This window comes from Carassius gibelio, chromosome B16 (assembly GCF_023724105.1).
Source record: "Carassius gibelio isolate Cgi1373 ecotype wild population from Czech Republic chromosome B16, carGib1.2-hapl.c, whole genome shotgun sequence".
Classification (NCBI taxonomy): Eukaryota; Metazoa; Chordata; class Actinopteri; order Cypriniformes; family Cyprinidae; genus Carassius; species Carassius gibelio.
Genome location: NC_068411.1, coordinates 16,909,612 through 16,928,647, shown reverse-complemented (window position 1 = coordinate 16,928,647; position 19,036 = coordinate 16,909,612). Strand labels below are relative to the sequence as shown.

The 19,036-nt window shown below is 36.8% G+C and overlaps 2 protein-coding genes and 1 pseudogene across 2 annotated transcripts; 2 read left to right on the top strand and 1 right to left on the bottom strand.

The window, feature by feature from the left end:
* Positions 1-580: 580 nt before the first annotated feature.
* Positions 581-7,884, top strand: LOC127974374 (protein S100-A16). Its single transcript, XM_052577583.1, has 3 exons — positions 581-731; positions 6,469-6,596; positions 7,041-7,884. The coding sequence occupies exons 2-3, from the start codon at positions 6,477-6,479 to the stop codon at positions 7,197-7,199; spliced, it is 279 nt and encodes a 92-aa protein (XP_052433543.1). The 5' UTR covers positions 581-731; positions 6,469-6,476; the 3' UTR covers positions 7,200-7,884.
* Positions 7,885-9,173: 1,289 nt separating this feature from the next.
* Positions 9,174-10,825, top strand: LOC127975206 (protein S100-A1-like). Its single transcript, XM_052579073.1, has 3 exons — positions 9,174-9,341; positions 10,038-10,200; positions 10,280-10,825. The coding sequence occupies exons 1-3, from the start codon at positions 9,262-9,264 to the stop codon at positions 10,454-10,456; spliced, it is 420 nt and encodes a 139-aa protein (XP_052435033.1). The 5' UTR covers positions 9,174-9,261; the 3' UTR covers positions 10,457-10,825.
* A 2,189-nt stretch (positions 10,826-13,014) lies between these two features.
* On the bottom strand, positions 13,015-15,681 carry LOC127975411 (serine/threonine-protein kinase pim-2-like; annotated as a pseudogene).
* Between the last annotated feature and the right edge of the window lie 3,355 nt (positions 15,682-19,036).

The window sequence follows — 19,036 nt, the reverse complement described above, 5'->3', positions numbered from 1 at the left end:
TGTGAGGGTTTTGTCTTGGTAAGTGGAAAGCACATGTTCCTGATAATTGTGTTCTGGTATGTTGTGCGCCCCGCAGCACACAGATTTCTCACTCACATAGCTGCATTCTTTCTCTCTTCCGCCCTCACGTATGCACAAATAACTTCATGCTGCAGAAAGAATGTTACACAGAAAAGAAAACTTTTAAAACTTCTATTTTGATCAATGTGGCAAAGCATCTTGGCTAGAAACTCGGAAAACGTATCTGACTAAGCTCTCAAGGTGTGGCTGGATGATGATCTCACTAGTCTAACAAAGGCTTTGTGCAACAATCAAACGGCATGCTCTTACTTGTGACTGGCACACACTGACTCACAGGTCATTCAGACAAGAACCATGCAGGCACAGAACTCACTGCAATAAATCAGAGAGCAGAAAATGGCTGTAGATGTTTAGTAGAAAAACAGTTGAACTGGTGTTATCCACTTCTTAAATCTCACCTCTCACCTCATTTTTCCAAACGTGGTTATGACAGTATGCTTTCAGAGGAGTTATGTCCGCACAACACCTCTCTTGAGTAATATATCCTGTTTTCCCCACCCATAAAGTTCTAGGTATACGCCCAGTGATTTGATGGGAAAAAAGCAACTTGGGAAGATTGGAATTCACAGAAGAGGCATTTTTAGGCATTGTACTGGGTTAAATTAGAAGAGGCAAGAATCAGCAGAAGACAAGTTTCCTTACAAAACTAGGTAAGCAGTCCAATTTGATCCTAAGAGGTTTGTAGAACAACCCTATTGTTTATTTGATTAGATTTTTCGGTTAAGAATAAAATAAGATGTTTTCTTCTGGATATTTCAATTTTGCCCAGGTTTTTCTGTGTTTAAGGATATTCATCATTTATCTTGTTTTGTTTCGTAATCCCTGCTGAAAAAGACATTTTCTGATCTCTGTTTGCTGTTTTTTTTTTTTGTTTTTTGAAAGCTGAGAGCACTTTTCAGCTGGTCAAACTGGTCTGTTAGCTGGTTTTAATTAGCTTGAACTGTGGAACATAGAACTTTGGCATGGGTTCTATAAGCTTTCGTGCCCAATGCAGATGTGCCACTTTCTGTTTATTCCCACTCCCTGCGTGAATATCTCAGCCCTAACGCGCGAGTGTATGCTCACTTGTCCAGTGACTACAAGTAGCCGATGTAACGCAAGCCCTTCTCCCTTTACAACAAAGAAGAAATCAGAAACCTGGTATTTATTAATTCACAGCGTGTTCTCGGAGGGCGCGCGCGCAAATCCTCCGTGTGAGGTGAATAGATTCGCTTCTTATTATGCGCCGTTTGCTGTGAGCCCTGCAGTCGACATAACGGGAGTTTGGGGGGAATGCACTCGATCCTTAAGCGGACGAAGCACGACCTCAATGTGTCACCGGCGACACGGCCACCAGAACGACATTAATTATGAATAGGCTACAGAGATAAGACAGCAACGGTGGGAGCTGTCTGATAACCAAATGAACTCGAGACAACTTGTTCACCGTTGCCTTCAAGTGCTGACATCTTGGTACAAGCTAAGGAAATGATTCACCCCTCATGAAGAGACAGAGAACAAGCTTCTTATTCTACGTTTACATAGTCTACATACACTGTAACACTGAAAAAACGAACACCGCCACTAAATAAAAAAATAGTCTTAAAGGGGCAGTCCACTCCCAAAATTAAATTGCGTCATCATTTACTCACCGTCACGTTGTTCCAAATGTGTCACTCTGTCGTCATTCACTTCACTGTAGAAAAAAATGGTTGATTTTACATATTATTAAAATTAATAAATTCTACAAAATGAGTAGGGTAATGAGTACATTTAATTATGTATATCTGTATTTAACTATTGAAAGGATATCTAATAGTCTAAATGAAATACCAGTTATTTTAAATAGGCCTATTTGATAATTTGGTCGTGCTAGGGCAATGAGTTGTGAGACTGTGAGAGCTGTAAGTAAAGTAGCTATGATCTTGTGGGAACAAGAACATATGAAAGAAATAAGAGCTGGGCACCACCTGTCCTCACAAGTGCAACGGTTTATTTGATAGCTGAACACGAGAAATGCGACAAAGCCTTATTCTTTAAGCCACGTTCTTAACCTCATTCTTTACATTTTCATCCAGTGATGGTTGCAATTTTGACATTTTTCAGTAACATGATAACATCAGGAATCAAGGGCAAACCACAAGTAGCCTGGAGGGACATCTACAGGAGCAAGAATGGAATGCAGTTCATTGAAGAAAACTGAGGAGAGCACACTAATAGATGTGATTTCGCTACTATTGCGTTTTTATTTGCCCTGTGATCAGAAAAATCATCCAGATGACCTTGTTTAGGGTGAACACCATAGGTTGTATTCACAGTTTTTAGTGAGAATGTATTTATTTATTTGGGAAGCTACCGAACTTGCCATACTACAAGCTTAATAATTTCAAATAGCTACTGTATAGTCAAGCTACAGTTTTGAACTGCAAACAGTTAAGGGGGAAATTAAAATCATTAAAAAAAAAATTGCCCTATTAGCTCTTTGCAGTACACTTTCAAAATAGTAGAATGCAGTGTAGCTTCTTCAGAATACTGAAGTAGGCTATCCTTCAAGAATTACCCTATTTTCCAGACTATAAGTCACACTTTTTTTCATAGTTTGGCTGGTCCTGCGACTTATAGTCAGGTGCGACTTATTTATCAAAATTAATTTGACATGAACTAAAAGAAATGAACTAACAGAAAACATTACCGTCTACAGCCGCGAGAGGGCGCCCTATGCTACCAGAGATGCTGTTCTTGTAGCCTACACTGAGCAGCATATAGCGCCCCCTCGAGGCTGTAGACGGTAATGTTTTCTCTTGGTTCTTGGTTCTAAATAAATGCGACTATACTCAGGTGCGACTTATAGTTCGAAAAATACGGTATATAGCTAGCTACTAAATATGGAACAGACACAATGAGTCATTTTGACTGAATGAACACTTGTTGGGTACAATTAACAGTATTAAACCTGAACAGGTCAATTTTAGAACAGAAAAAGAACAGCATATTTTACACAAGTAAGTCAAACTATGTATATTTTGGGGACTCAAATAAGTTATTCATTTTTAAAAACTGTTCATGAACCATGAACAGTGAATGAACTGCTTCAGTAGAATTTAATGGACAAGGTAACACCAGAAATAATGGTACATTTACATGACAACTAAACAGAAAAGTTTTTCCTTTGCATTTTTTTTAAGTTGTAGAGTAAAGTTGTCAAAATGATCCTGTTCACCCAGATCCACTAAAATGACTAAAAATGATGTTCTATTCATTCCAGGTCAGTAGTTGGCGAAGTCACTTTGTTAAGAAACACGTGCACATACTAATAGACTGTACATGTATTATGCATGAATTTGTCATCACCGTTTCAAATTTGCATGTTTAGTTTACAAGATAACGCAGTGGTCTTAAACTCAATTCCTGGAGGTCCACAGTTTTGCAGAATTTAGTTCCAACCAGGACCTGCTTGGAAGTTTCTAGTAATCCTGAAGCGCCTAATTAGCTGGATCAGGTGTGTTTGATTAGAGTTGGAGCTAAAGGCTGTTTCTCAAATGGAAGGCTGCATCCTCTAGAGGTCGCATTTGCAGGCTGCATATGTCACCAAGCCTGGTTTATTACAGTTAACTGAGTATTATAATCACGAGTCATAAGTCATATATATATATATATATATATATATATATATATATATATATATATATATATATATTAAACTCTCTTCCCCCCATCTGGTGTGTGCAACTATATATGAACATGATTAAAGGTGTGTTGCACAAATATGTAGGGTGCAGTTTAGTTGTTCACTGTAGCTACATTGTGGGTAGGGCAGAAACGGGTTGCAGTATGTATGTATCATATGTTCATAGTATGTTATAGTATGTCATAGTATGTTATGTTATTCGTATAAAACAGCATATATCATATTGTATATGTCCAATACAAACTTCCATTAGGACACTAAAGTTTATCTGATCTTTAATATTACAACAATTTACGCTTAACTAAGAATATCAGTCAAATTTGTAACTCTTAATATTCTAAAATAAGATCTTCTTTATGACATATGCAGCCTACAAATGCGACCTTGGAAAGATGCATCCTTCCGTTTGAGAAACGGCCAAAATGTGCAGAGCTTTGGCCCTGCAGTAATTGAGTTTGCGACCAATGCGATAACTGTATCATTTTAAAAACATGCACTTGAAAACTTGTTTTCAAGTTTTTATTTTCATGACCCCAATATGCTATTGTTATGTATCTAAATGTCCAAAATGCATAAAACTTTTTCAGTTTTTAGTTGAAAATGGTTATGTGAAAGAGAGAGGCAGTTGTTTAAGATGAGTCAATTTACAATAAAGAATCAGACTTTCCAACAATATGAGATGGGACTATTCACTAAAATAAACTGCACTTTTCAGCACTACAAATAAAAGAGGGGAGCATTTTGGACAAATCAATTCACTATAATATTTAAGACTTTCCAGTGATATTTGGTTGAGGTGAGTGCATTTGTTTATTCCTTCAGCTCAGCATTTAGTCGTGTTACAATGCTACTTTTAGTGTAAACTAACTAATTACTGGAAAAGCATATCAGGCCTATAAAATCCTCTGAACTTCACGCTGATGGAAATAAAAGTAACAAGTTCAGCTACTATTGTCACTACTTTGTTAATTGCTCTCCAGCACTTGGAGCTGTTTTGTTTCGAATTGTGGCATCAATCGCAGTGCCTTTCTGTGTGGTTTCAGTGCTTGTTTCCATTTGGCAGCTGGCATGTTCTGCTAAGGTTCATGGGTTTGTTGGCTTCTGAATTTCACAGCATCTCATTACATGACAGTTTGTTTGGGTCTCTTGGGACTAATCACTAGGAGCACCTATCAATCAGCCTGTCTGATGCTTTTGCCTTTGTCTGACCAGGTCTGAGCTTGAGTAACACCTAATGAGCACATCTCATTTAGAACAATGACAACATCTTTAAGACAAAGACGGCAAACACAAGCCTCTCAAAGCTAAACACATGACTTCATTCTAAATAAAATCTGTCTTGCTAAAAATAGTAATTCAAAACCACACTGGTTTCTCATAAGAGAGAGGATTAATAACCATGATTATCAGTAAATGTCAGCAGCTCTCCCTCCTGTAGTTTTCACCCAAGCCCTGTCCAGGCTTTCTCTAATTAGGTTAATAGAGGGCCATCAGTAATTGGGAGGACGGCAGAGCAGTGGTGTAGTGTACCAATGTTAGTGGTGTAGTGTAAGTAGTCAGGTGTGACGTCTGTTAGATGGAAGATTTGCCTGAAAACGGTGGCCTATAGAATTACCCATACGTCACACGCACATTAAAATCAAATAATTTAGTGTGTGCTTGTGAGTGTTGCAACTCATCTCAAGGGAAAATTAAGGCCTATTTTTTTAAATACACAAACTAGTATAGAATATTGAATATCAGCCATTCATCAATATTGTCCAAAACTATTTTTTTTTTTTGTTGTATGTATCATACGTGCATTGTATGTATGACTTGCCGTTTCCTTGTTATTATTTGTGAAACTGACCTTCAGAATATGAATGAAAAAAGTTTTGAAGTAAATCCTACGCCTTTTTTTCAGTGTATACTTTATGTATTTTGTGGAATTGTGGCCTTCATTGTTATTTCTTTTTTTTTTTTTTTTTTTTTTCAACTGTACCTTGTGTTTGTTATGGATAAGCTTGTTAAATGTCACTGGAAGGACACCCAAATTAGATCATTAATTATTTGTTAGTGTCAAATAGGAGATAGGATCTACAGTACAAGAATATGAAATGCAGTAGGCTACACTTTATTGCTTTACTTTGTGTGTTGGTAGGGAAGTCAAAAAGGGGTATTGATGCAAGAGGAAAGGCCTGTGTGAACAGGCATCCTTCAAAGAGTGTGTATGGGCTTTTGTGTTTATATGTTGTTGGATGAGAGAGAGAGTGTAACAGACATGTAGCAGGCAACCCCAGCAGTAATGTGAGCCTGTGGCCTGAGTGGATCGAATGTCTGTTAAAGATCACAGGTTCCATTGTCTTCTGGTATACACTCTACAGCTCTGCACACTCCTCCTCTGCTCCTCCTTTCTCCTCCCTCCGTCGTGCTCTTTAATTATTCTAGCATCATCCCTCTCCTCAGGTCACTCATTTTCCAGTGCCTGACCTTCCTTTAGTCATCCCGCTGCTAAAATGTCACTTACCCCATCCTAAAAATAGATATTGCAGTAAAAATTGAACCCAACCGCTGGTTCAAAACAACCCTGAAATTTTGTGTTTAGTCTTTCTTTGTAATTATTAGTTTACCTGCAATCTTGACGTGAAAATCAAAGAAAACTCATGTTTTGTGGTATAGTGACAGGATGAAATATGAATCTTTGTTTTTATATAATGTATGTTCTTCTCTCCTTTATACAGTTACAGATATGGAAGGTGCCATTAAAACAGTTGTTACGCAGTTCCTGTCCTCAGCACGGGGAAAAGAGAGCTTGGGTGGGAAGAACTTCCAAAAGTTAGTCCAGAGTCAGCTGGGAAACATCCTGAGTGTAAGTAACAAATCTTTCATTTTGCTCCATTTAGTTGACACATAACATGTCCATGGACTACAAGATGAAGATTCTAGCCTCAATGTATACATGTATACGTGAATATATTTGTAAAATAATTGTTTAATCACCCTTTTGCCTTCATTGGTTTATTTTAGGGTCCTGTCATGTGGTAATTAAATGAAAAGTACAAATGTTTCATAATCTCTCAATTAATATGAGGTCATATGTGCTGCATGCATAATAATTATAAAATAATTAGCAAAATTAATTAAAAGTAAAAGTAGTTTTAGATTAAGTATAGTATGCCGCACTACAGAACAAAAAAAAAAAAAAGACTGCACTTCATTGGCTGTCTGTTTTTTTTTTGGTTTGTTTTTGGACAAAGCTTGATTGGGCAATGCTAAATTGTTAAGGGTTTCACACTCTCTCTGTCTCTCTCAGGACACTGACAGCTCTTCAGCAGTGAAGGATATGATGAAAGGCCTGGATGACAACCAGGACGGGAAGGTCAGCTTCCAGGAGTACCTGACGCTGGTGGGCTACCTGGCCAACTCACTAAGTGAGCAGAAAGCACAGAGCAGCGCAGCCGGTGGACCATAAGAAGCCCAAAAAGCATTGATGACACTGACAATCATTTGTAATGCTGGAGTCTTGCACCAGTAATGAGAGACTGGGGCTAGTTTTTTACATTTTTTAATTATTAAAAACAAAAAGCACACTGTATTAATAAACTGTGTAAAATTATCATAAATTTGCATAGATAACAAAACACAACTCCTTGGCCCTTGTGACTTCCTGTTGTAACGACTAGCCCAGGTCTCCATTGCAATTTAAAACCTGCAATGATCTAAAAACACTTTTAAAGTCTCTGATATTACAATGAAATTATTAATCTGTTTACATGTACTCGCATTAATGAATTTATAAAACAATGTCTGACCCGTGGCCATGGACAAGTGCTAAATCAAGTAACTTTTTGTTACATAAGTGTTTGCTTTTTTTTTTCTTTTGCTATTTTTGCTTTCCATATAAACAGGTTTTTATTTCTAAGCTCACATGTTTTTATATACGGTTTAATTGTTTTACTGGGAACAAAATATGCTTGATAAGTGCTTAAAACGAGGCATAACTGAAGAAAGCAAGCCATCAAATATACTAAAAACAGAGTCAATGTCAGTGTTGTAGATTTGTCAGTTTTGCCCATTTAAAAAAAGTGAAATTTCACACAACTGGAGAAATGTTTTTTGTATAACCTTTCAATTAAAATATGGAAATAATGACAAAATTGTAGTCAGTCTTTAACTTTCATACGCAATACAAGCTAAAGATCCTGGTGTTCTGGGTACAGGCTGTGCCCTGGCAGGAACACATGTTTTTATGTGTACACATTTTGTGTGTTTGTCAGTGTCCTTTGAATTTGGCCATTCATGTGTATTGGTGTGTGCGTGTGTGTGTGTGTGTGTGTGTGTTTTCAGTCCCAAGCCTTGGCTGGCATATGTGTATGGACACCGTTTTCTTAATGATGAATTAACACCTGTGCAGCAGTATCAGGTGTGACAGGACCACTTGTAGTCAGATCCTCACTCAACACACACACACACACACACCTGAGAGATAATCAGCACCTCTAAAGACCCTTGGGTTGCTAGTAACTACATTTGTGCCATATAACCTTATTTAGCCTGTAACATAATCAGTCCTCAGACACCTGACCCCATTTCATCTTGTGGCTGATGTGCCATTATGCTAATAATTGTAGAAAAGTGCATCAAGAAATGAATTACTATTATCTAGACTCATACACTTACGTATATAAATGTGTAGGATAAATAGAGATAGATAGAATTACACTATTAAGAAGCTTGACCAATCGCTAATTATATTATATAACCTTTAACTGCATAACTTAAATAAAATAGACATTAAAATATGTGTAAAAAAATACATTTCTTTATATGTATAATAGCTGGTAATGTAGTACTTCTATAGCTCGGCTGATTTTCATATAGTGATGTTTTTGTCTAAGTTACAAGTACAGCAGATAAATCATTTAGTCTGGGATGCTGAACTATCACCTCTCTAAAAGTTTAATGTGACAAGAACCAGTACATATAACTAACCTTTAGGATCAAACATATCTATTTACCCATAAGCTCTTCTTTCAGGTAAGTCCGGGTCTTCAAAGCATGTTTATTTATATACGTGAATGTCATGTTGTATCATTAGATAAGCTTAAAAAACATGATTGGTAACATATAATAAAGCAATGAAGTCCACTACATGTACATTTTATACATTTTGTTCAAATTTATCCATTCATATCTTGTTGATGCATGTAGTCGCATATATATATATATTCATGATTCACAAACTGAGTTAACGGAGTGTCGATCAATAAAACAAAACATTGATTACGTGGCTTGTTTTCATTTGCTCAAGTTACCGTCTTACTCAGAGAGCTTTCTCTCTTTCAATTAAGACGATCAACATCACATTTACCTCTTTGTATAACACTGTTTTCATGTTTATTCTTGCATCGTGAATGTGTAAACAGAGAGGACAAGAGGTGGGAAATAGGTGGACAGAGACAAATGAAGGATGGATGGAGGAAGGGAGGAGGAGTGTAAGGTATGATGGGAGGAGGACCAAGTAGGTATATAAGATGCTGGCCATCGCCTCCCGTCTTCACCAGCATTCATCTCTCCTCAAGGAACAGAAGAGCAACAACCTTCTAGCAACAAGGTAAGAGAAAGAAAAGGATGGATGGAAGAAGAGACAGTAATTGTGAATTTGTTTAGCGTTCTCATGTGTGCTGTTTCTGAGCTTCTGGACATGACATGCTTGGTCAGATCATGTGTTAAAGAAAACTGTGATGTAGTGAGCTGCTATTGGACAAAATTCTTTAATGTGGCTCTCCACAAGTTCTGTGTGGCTTGTGGCTCATCTCTGTAAAGCATCTGAGGAGGCTTTTCTTCTCCACTGAAGTTATTTTTGCCAACACAACCCAGTATGTTTATCAGTTCATCCATCAGGACAGGGCTAAGCTCAAACCATGGGCAGTACTTGGTTAAATGTGTGTGGTGAGTTTTGGGCACTGAGATTGGCTCGGATTACACTTGGCCGAGTAACTTCCTACCCAGGTTCACAGTGTTTCTCCAGTTTAGGATTTCACTCTTATCAGACGAGTCACATTTCCCTTCTGTAGTTAAGTTAAGCCCCTTGTAGGATGGTCAAAGCATGTTGAGCTCAGAATATATTACTGCTTCTTTTGCACTGTTTTTACTGTTGTGGTCTGAAGAAAATAAGTCTGCCTTGTGGTTTGAAATATTTAAAAATGACCCAGAAATACTCCCCCTAAAGAAAACCTTTAGTGCATCCTTGTGTGCATTTATAATCTAAATACAGACGCTACAATGACCAATAAATCTTTCTTTCCAGAATGTCTGTTCTAAACTCAGAGAATGCCTCCACTCTGGAGAATGCCATGCAGCTGATGATCCAGACGTTCCACAAGTACTCTGGAAATGAGGGCGACAAATACACCCTCAGCAGGCAGGAACTCAAAGAGATGCTATCGCAGGAGCTGGGCAACTACCTTGGGGTAAGGAGAAAACAGGGTTTGGATTTCTTTGTGAAAGTCAGATGTTTCTGAATAACTTTTTGTCTCGCTTGAGTCACAGAGTGCACAGGATAAGGATGCAGTCGATAAAGTTATGGGAGACCTGGATTCAAACAACGACGGTGAGGTGGACTTCACAGAGTTTGTCATCCTCGTTGGTGCCCTCACTGTCGCCTGCAACGACTTCTTCCTTGAGTATCATGAAAAGGATGGAAAGAAGGTTGAAAAGAAAGAGTAGAGCTGCATTTCTCCGAACAAAAGCCAACACATGACCAGCGAATGATGATGAGGGGGAAATGAGGGGAGGGGAATATATGTGTGTGTGTGTGTGTGTTTGTATGAATCTTCCTTACTGATACTTCAAAAGTTTCACATCATCTCTGCTTCCACATCCTGCATCCATGCAATCCTGGGTACACAAAATGTTCCATGAGGCATAACAGGTTTCCAACCCCTGAACCTATTAGACGCATTACAAATTGTAAATTGTGACATGGTTTTTGTTGAATATGTGAATATGTGTTTCTTCTTTTCTTTTGTTATTTTTAACAATTGGAGTTAATTGTTAATTTTAAAATTATCTCTCCATAATAATAAACAGCAGATTTAAAAAGAAATAAATGCAGTTGGTGTGCTTTTTTTTTTTTTTGCAGCAAGTGCAGTAGCAGGGTGTCTTTTAATGAACTGTTTTGTATTTTGAGTAGCAGCTAGCTAGCTAGTTAGTCTAATTAGCATGCCCATACCTTTCATTTCAATTATGCAATACAGTGGAAAATTACATTCTTAAACTTAATTATTTCATTTTATGTATGCTAGATTATAGTCCTAGTCATGGTCTTTTTCATAAGACATTTAGACACTTGGTGCCATTAACAGACACTTTGGTGAATTAAAAGCAAGCAGTAATGTAACTGAAGTTAAAACAACATTAAAGAATCTTACATTTATTTTAAAGTAAATAAAGAAAATTTAAATGAGCAGTTAACTCAAACAAAAACAATCCATGTGTCAGTGTTGCCAGTTAAGATCTTCTAAAAAAGGCTATTTCAAAATATTACATAAACTTCATGGGCTTAACTTGCGATTTTTACCTCTATATTGTTTTTTTTTTTTTTTCTCCTCTTCTTTGTGGTGATTCCTGCCGTGTGCCCCTGATAAAACATTTTTTCACAATTGTTTTAGAAACAAACTCCAGGGTTTTCAACCCTGGAGTTTCATGCCTTAGGCTAGCTTTTTTTTTTTACTGGCCTTTTTAGTGCCACCTCTGCGCTTTCTATTAACCATTTTCTGTTATTTTTGGCTCGCATATCTCCAACAACTGACTTTTTTTGTTGTTGTTGTTTATTTTACTTTTAAGAAAAGTAAAACACTCGGACACCATTTTGGCAATGCCTCCGGGCAGCTATTTCAGACTAAAAAGACCAGGCTCCAATCTAAATGAATGGGAAAGGAGTGTCAGAACTGCACTTTCACTGGTCACCGGGACATACAAACTGCATGTATAGAGACATCAGTAAAATATGATAAAAATTGCACAAAATTTTTTATGGCCTCGCCCCAAAATAAGGTTTAAACCGCCTTTTTCCCACAGGTTATACTTTTACTACGCATGTGCAAGGGTTCCTTAACTGTGCGTATATGTCAGTGGAACCAGACGATAGGCTTAAATGTTTCCCAGCTTGGCTGTTAAAAGAAGATCATTGGCTTTCCAGCGGGAGGGGCAGGACATGTACATACAACCGCCATCTTTGCCGTTGCGGATTTTCCTTAGTTGTAAGGAGGATTGAGGAAGTGGCATGTCTCTTACAATATATATAGATGTCACGTGAGCAACCTGTCTGACAATTGTAAATCTTCTAATAGCTGTGCCAAGAGAAATCTGAATCACCCACCGAATCTTGCAGAGAAGGCGAGCGTGAACAGGAGCAAATTTTGGTAAGTATTCTGATTAATTATCTCCCTTGACTTTATGCCTCCACGTCCCCCCGATTGCCTCATAGACAGTAAAAGATTGCCTGCGAGCTTCTCCTCCTGTCCATACGGTAATTTCTCTACTGTGCGACAGAGAGTCGCAGGTAATGACGCTTCTACGGGGCCATAACATAAGATACAAGGTAATGAAGCCTTAAATACATTTTCTTGTTTCTTTAGAAATAATGAATGGTCAAATTTAGTCTTTAAATGCCTGAGATGTTAAGTTATTCGCCGTCAAAGTGACATCAAAATGAATGGGAGTCAATGGAACGCTAACAGCAGGTGGGGGTCCGCTAGCAAATGGCGGCGCCCAGGGGTGCTTCAATAAAATATGAAACCCTGTCCCCCTGGTTTCAAGGCACTTGAGGGGATTATGGGTAGAATTGGTTATGATGCGCTATATTACGTTTTTGCTAATAACTCTGGAACCATTATAGTTACAATCAAAATTCACAATCAAAATTATTCTGATTACTTCAGTGTCCACAAATCAGCTGAGTGACTATTTTTGCAAAAAGAATTGCTAAGATATCAGCAATGGTCTTTTTCCCAGCTTATGTTTATCCGCTGAATGCAATGTGCATGTTTAACAAAACTGGACAAAGAATTAACAAATCCATTAAGTTACAAATTGGCATGCACCTTCTATGTAGGATGTCCGTGTCCTCTAACATATTCTCTAATATGACTCAGTCACTCCAAAAAAAATTATCATATACTTTATTATATTTTTTTCTTACAAGGTTTTCTTATAAATTCAATTATCTTTCAAATATTAATCTAATTATCAAATTATACTTAACTTATAAACTTCTACACTTATATAATACACTTATAAACTTATCTTATACACTTAAAATGTCTACACTTTTCTACCTTATACACTTATAATCTTATACACTAAAACACTTGTCTATCTTACTTGTCTTATCTTACTTATCTCAACACTTATGCCTTACAATTTTTTTTAAGAAGTACACAAAAATGTAAAGACTATGCAAATAACTATTACAAGCATTGCTGCTTCATTTCGAGGAGGCAGACAATGTCGGGAGATGCCGGCTTTCACAAGACGCTAAGTGGAGAAATGGAGAGGCCACTCATATCATCCCGCCAGATGTAAAGCTGACCCAAGATCGAAAACTACAGGTTGGCCATGACAGGAGATATCTTCTTAGACTTTTCATGTCTTACTCCATGACCTGATTAAAAAATAAATAAATCAGCATTAATTGTCGATTAAAATTTGAATTTGGCAAACCAAACTAAAAATGTAAAAAAAAATATCTCATTTTAGTCTTAGTACCTTAAACCAGTCATGGATCTGCATCTTCTCCAGATCGATCCTCTGCTGTGGATCAGACTGCAGACATGAAGAAATCATCTGGCAGCATTTTGTCCAAAAAGACGAGAGACGTTTGATTTTATTAGCTCATTCTTTACACCTGCTCTCTTTCTAGCTATGGGTCTTTTTTGTTTGTTTTAGAAAACAGATTGTTCTTTGTTCTTCTTTGATGAAGATCTTACCTTGTGACAGGCCAGGTCTGGTCCAGCTCCTCTTACTGATCAGATCCAGGTCGTATTCTGTGGGATAATGTCCACACACCATCATGAACAGAAGGATCCCCAGCGACCACACTGTTGTTGGCTTTGCATGGTATTTGCCGTTCACGATGACCTCTGGTGGACAATACGCTTTTGTGCCTGGAGAAAAGACAGTTTGTCAGTTCAACACATTTCCACATCATGTTGACTATTATAGGATGCAGTTCTGTGAGATAATTAACAGAGCAGTTCATAACACATACCACTGAAGACTTCATAGCCAAATCTCTTCATTTGCACACCGCACCCGAAGTCAATGAGTTTCACCTCCATGGTGTCCTGGTTTAACAGCAGGTTCTCCATTTTTATGTCCCGATGAAAGACGCCACGCTTGATGCAAACATTAGCGGCTTCGGTGACCTGCTGCATGACCTTTCGTGCTGTCTCCTCATCGAGACGCTCTCCGTGGAGCTTTACGAAATTTCTTAAATCGATGCAGGGCATGGGACGCTCCATGACCATAATGAAGTGGTCTTCGTTGTCCTCTCAGTCCAGAATTCTTATGATCTCAGGAGCTCTGGGGCTTTTATTGGCCATTAGTGTCAGTCCAATTTCCATTGGGATGCATTGGGGATGACCAGGCTAGAGAAAAGGAAATACAATGTTTTGATGAAGATGTTTCCCAAATAATGACTTGGCTCACAAATCAGAACAGTTTGCATACTGAGAAATCATTTTAATCTGGGATTAATATTAATAAAATATCTTATAAATTGAAAACAGTGACTGAGAAACAGTAATGTAGAGAGTGCAGCCTACTCACCACTCTGATATATGGCATGTTTGGTGACTTCACTGAAAATTTCACAGCCACCTGATCAACAAAACAGAAAATAACAATTAGCATGTGCACAGAGGTCATATCAGTCTAGCCATTAATTCTGAAGAGATATACAAAGTTTTGTAAGTAAAACAAATTGAAACCTCAAGTTTATCCTTGCAGCGAGTCCCTTCGTAGACAAAACCAAATCCTCCTTGACCCAGTTTTGAGCCGATTTTATAATGGCTGCGGAAGTGGCCTAATAAAAGATAAACAATTGCAGTTAATATGAAATACAACTTCATATATAAATTTTAATTATTGTAAAAAAAAAAAAAAAAAAGTACAATGAACTTTAGGTGTTTGTCACTTAAACATTAAATTACATTAAAATGAGTTGAATCTTGTATTACATAAGAAGCTGAAAGTTGCTTATTTTCATGAGTTAATGTAAAAACAGTTTACAGTTGTTTACATTGTTTACAGTGTTTAGAATTCATAATAATAACATTTTATAATTCTTATGTGTTTATTATTCTTACCTTTGCCTGGGACATTCTGCTCCAGCTGTTCCTCAACAGGGTGGACTATTATATGAATCAAATCAAATAATTCAGTAAAATATCATACTCAAATTAGTGTTGTTCTTCATTTAGGGGCACATTCGACTTGATATATTAAAATTAAACTTCTCTCAACAATGATTTAATCAATGTTTAAGCTCTAAAGCTCTAACCTAATACAGCTATTCTCAGATCATAGACTACTTTAAACAAAAAACATTAATTTCATTTTTTTACTGTCACTGTAAATTTTGGTGTGATAATGACAGTAGTGCTTTGGGAAAGTGATTCTTAATTTAAAAAGTAAGAAGAACAGAAGAATGGTAATTGAATAATCAGCCTAAAATCAAACCATGACATGTTGATGTGATTGTACCATCGCTAAATGTCCGATATGATCCGGCATCAGCCTGGTGCTTATTCTCAGCTTTAGCCAGATCATATTTAGTGGCTCTCCTGTGAGGAAAGCGGAGCGCTGGCCACCTCCAGAAGCTCTTCTTTTTCTTTTTGTCCTCTCTTTCTACATCCTCTCCTCCATCAAAACCACCAGCAACAACAAGAGCCTCATCAGGCCAATGAGGAGGATGGTTCTCTGGGTTAGAGGTGTGTTTAAGAAGAACACATGGTTCTTGTACACACTCCTTCTCAATCATTTGTTTCAATCTTGAAAATTATTTCATGATAACAATATCTGTCACTCGATAAAAGTCAGATAGCAATCAGTCGATCAATCTATACTCCGAAACTTCAACCCACAAAATGAGCAAGTTCTAAACCTAGGCGAGACGTTCTAAATGTGACGTCATAACAGCTTGCATAGAGGAACTGAGATTATATGTTATTATATTATATATAGACGAGAGAAAAAAAAATAATTTAAAAAATGCATCAAGTGGTCTGGTCTTTTGGGTGTAGCCCTACTAATCGGCCAGAATTCAAGTCCAAGTTCACACAGCAGCAGAATAAATATAGGTTGACCGTCCGAGTCCTTCATATGCTTACGTTCACACAGGACGGTTATTTACCGGTGTTTTTTCGGTGATTTTCGGTGAGATTTTCGGTGACGCTGGGCGGAGCATACGTGAATGAATATTCATGAGTTTCCTGTTTCGCGTTAAAGCGACTCTGAAAATATTAGTATTTTGTCACCGGATCACATAAACTGGTCAACACGGTAGTTTAATTACGTTTCAGCTTTGAATGAAGATAAGCAAACGTAGAATATAATTGTTCGTTTGTGCACTAAATGTTATTAATTGTTTGCTTATTTGCCAGAGGCATCTGCCCATCGTTAGAATACGCTACAAGTAAATGGACCAGTAGCTGTTAAACATTTAATCATATTCCTCTGTTTTGCTTTTAAAAATATCTCATTTGATAAGTATGTCGTTTGAGGTTGGTGGCACAAACTTTTTTTTCTCCTTAAAAAAGGTGTCAAATGGAAGTAGGCTACATGAAAAAGCCTGCAGTTTATGTGAAGAAGCTGTTTGTTTGCAATTAATATATCTGAGTTTGATACACTTCTGCCTGTTATTTTTTTTCCTATGTGTGTACTTTAGTTTAATAATTAAACAAATCATATGCAAAAAAAATAAAATAAAAATAAAATTGTATAGCTTACTATTTGATACAAATGTTGTATTGTTTAACCAGTTTTAAAGTTTTACTACAATTTGTTCCTGAAATCCACACTTTTGAAATCAAGATCAATCAAAGGTAATCAAACCAAGCACAACCTAATAAAACAAGTTTCATGGATAAAGGGCTTTGTAAAAAAAGATCATGTTTGTGGATATTCTACTAATATTAAAAACACGTGGGTCATTCTTGAAAGGCTTATTCTGCAATGGGTATAAAAAATCTGGTCCCATTGATTTGGAAACATGTGTCTTCTCCCAACATTTAGACTGATTTATTTAAATTTGTTCATGGTGTTTAAATCTCCATTTGCCATTTGTTGTTCATGTAGGAATTTACTTTAATAATGTATTTAATAATTTACTTACAACACCAATCCTATAAAATGTGCTTGCTTGTGTGGATCAGTAGGCCTGTCCCTAAACACATATACAAGTAAACCCTTGTGTATCTTTGACCTGTTTTTTTTTTTTTTTTTTTTTTTTTTTTTTAAACATGTATTTTATACAGGTGTGTAGTAAATGTAATTTATGTAATGCCTTCACCTCATCTGTCAATAAAACTTTTAACACAGAATCAGTTGAAGTCTTTATTCAGCAAAAGCAATCTAGTTTTATCTTTGGAATGAAAACATGCACATTACTGTACGTTTTGATATAGCCATTTGTTATTAAACTACAAAACATTGTAATTGTTATAAGTTTTTAGAAAATAAGCAAAACATTGTTAAAGTACGACAAGGTTGTGGATTTCAAAACTTGACCAATACACATTTGAGTCAAAATGATTTTCAAGTGTACCACAATGCAGTTTATGATTAAAGACATTTTTTTAATTTACTTTAATTATATAGGCCTAGTGCATTTTATCTACTAAATTTCTAAATTGTGGGGCAAATAAATAAATAAAAATACAGAGATTAAGCATGTTTATATTCGAGTTCATATGTGCATAAAAAAAACATCCAGCTTTCACTTTTGTTATTAAAAACATTTTTTTGAATGACTGAGTAAACGATTAGGAATGACACAGAATAATCATCATACATTTTATTATGGCACAACAGATACATTTTGGCAAAGTTATTTAAGGACACATTTTATGTCAAATAAGAATATTATGAAACTGCTTCATTGTAGGCTCATTTGGAGCATATAGTTCAGGTAAATCATTACGAAAATCACTAACCATGACACAATCATATTATGAATAGTATTAAAAACAACAATAAACTAAGCATAATGTAATTCTACGCTAAAACATACATTTTTTTTAAATAGTTAATGTTTCAGTGACAACGTACTAATATTTTCAGAGTCGCTTTAAAGCTGCAGTAGGGAACTTTTGACGCTCTAGCGGTTAGTAAACAGAACTGCTTGCGTCTTGCGGAAAAACATTGTAGCCGGAGCTACTTCTCTCTGTATATTTCTATGAAGAATCACAAAGGTACTGGGTTACTCCGCCACGGTATCCCCGAAGCAATCTAAAATAGTCCGAATATAAACACTTATTATAGGTGTACCCTAGTGATTCAGGACAAGCTAAAAACACGGTTTGGAAAATGGATTCATGGTGTACTCGCTTATTATGTTCATTTTTCTCACATTTTGAACACAAACAAAGTTACGGACCGCAGTTCTGATTGGTTGTTTTTTTACCGGGAGCGCATGACTTTCTGCAAATGGCAATAGGACCACTGGGAGGAGCCAGAGGAGCTTGATTTTTTTCACAGATTATCTGTCTCATATTCTACTGTCAGGACATAATGACAGGTTTAATAAATATGTAAAAAAAATATTTTTTTACAAAAGTTCCCTACAGCACCTTTAACGCGAAACAGGAAATTCATGAATATTCACGTATGCTCCCGCCCAGCGTCACCGAAAATCTCAGAAACCGAATATTTCACAACACCGGCTTGACGACAGCATTCACACACATATAAAAAGAACAGTGCTGGACAGCTCGGCCACATCATACAGTGCGATAGAAAGTCGCTCTGCTTCACAATTGCGCGTCTACCGTGTGTGTTTTCATGTGTGGTTTCGGTAACTTACAGACAGTGATGGAGAAATGGGTCCTGTGTCATCTGTGTTGGATCCAATTTTTCTCCAGCTCTTAAACGCAGGTATTGTGTTCTACATGTGACTCAAATGCTCTCCTTCATAATATTACTGTTTGTTGGTTAATTAAAATTTGACGGAGAACTTGAGTCTCGATTGGACTTGTTGTGTCAAAAAGTAATAAGACTTCAGTTTTGGACGTCGCCATCTTTAAC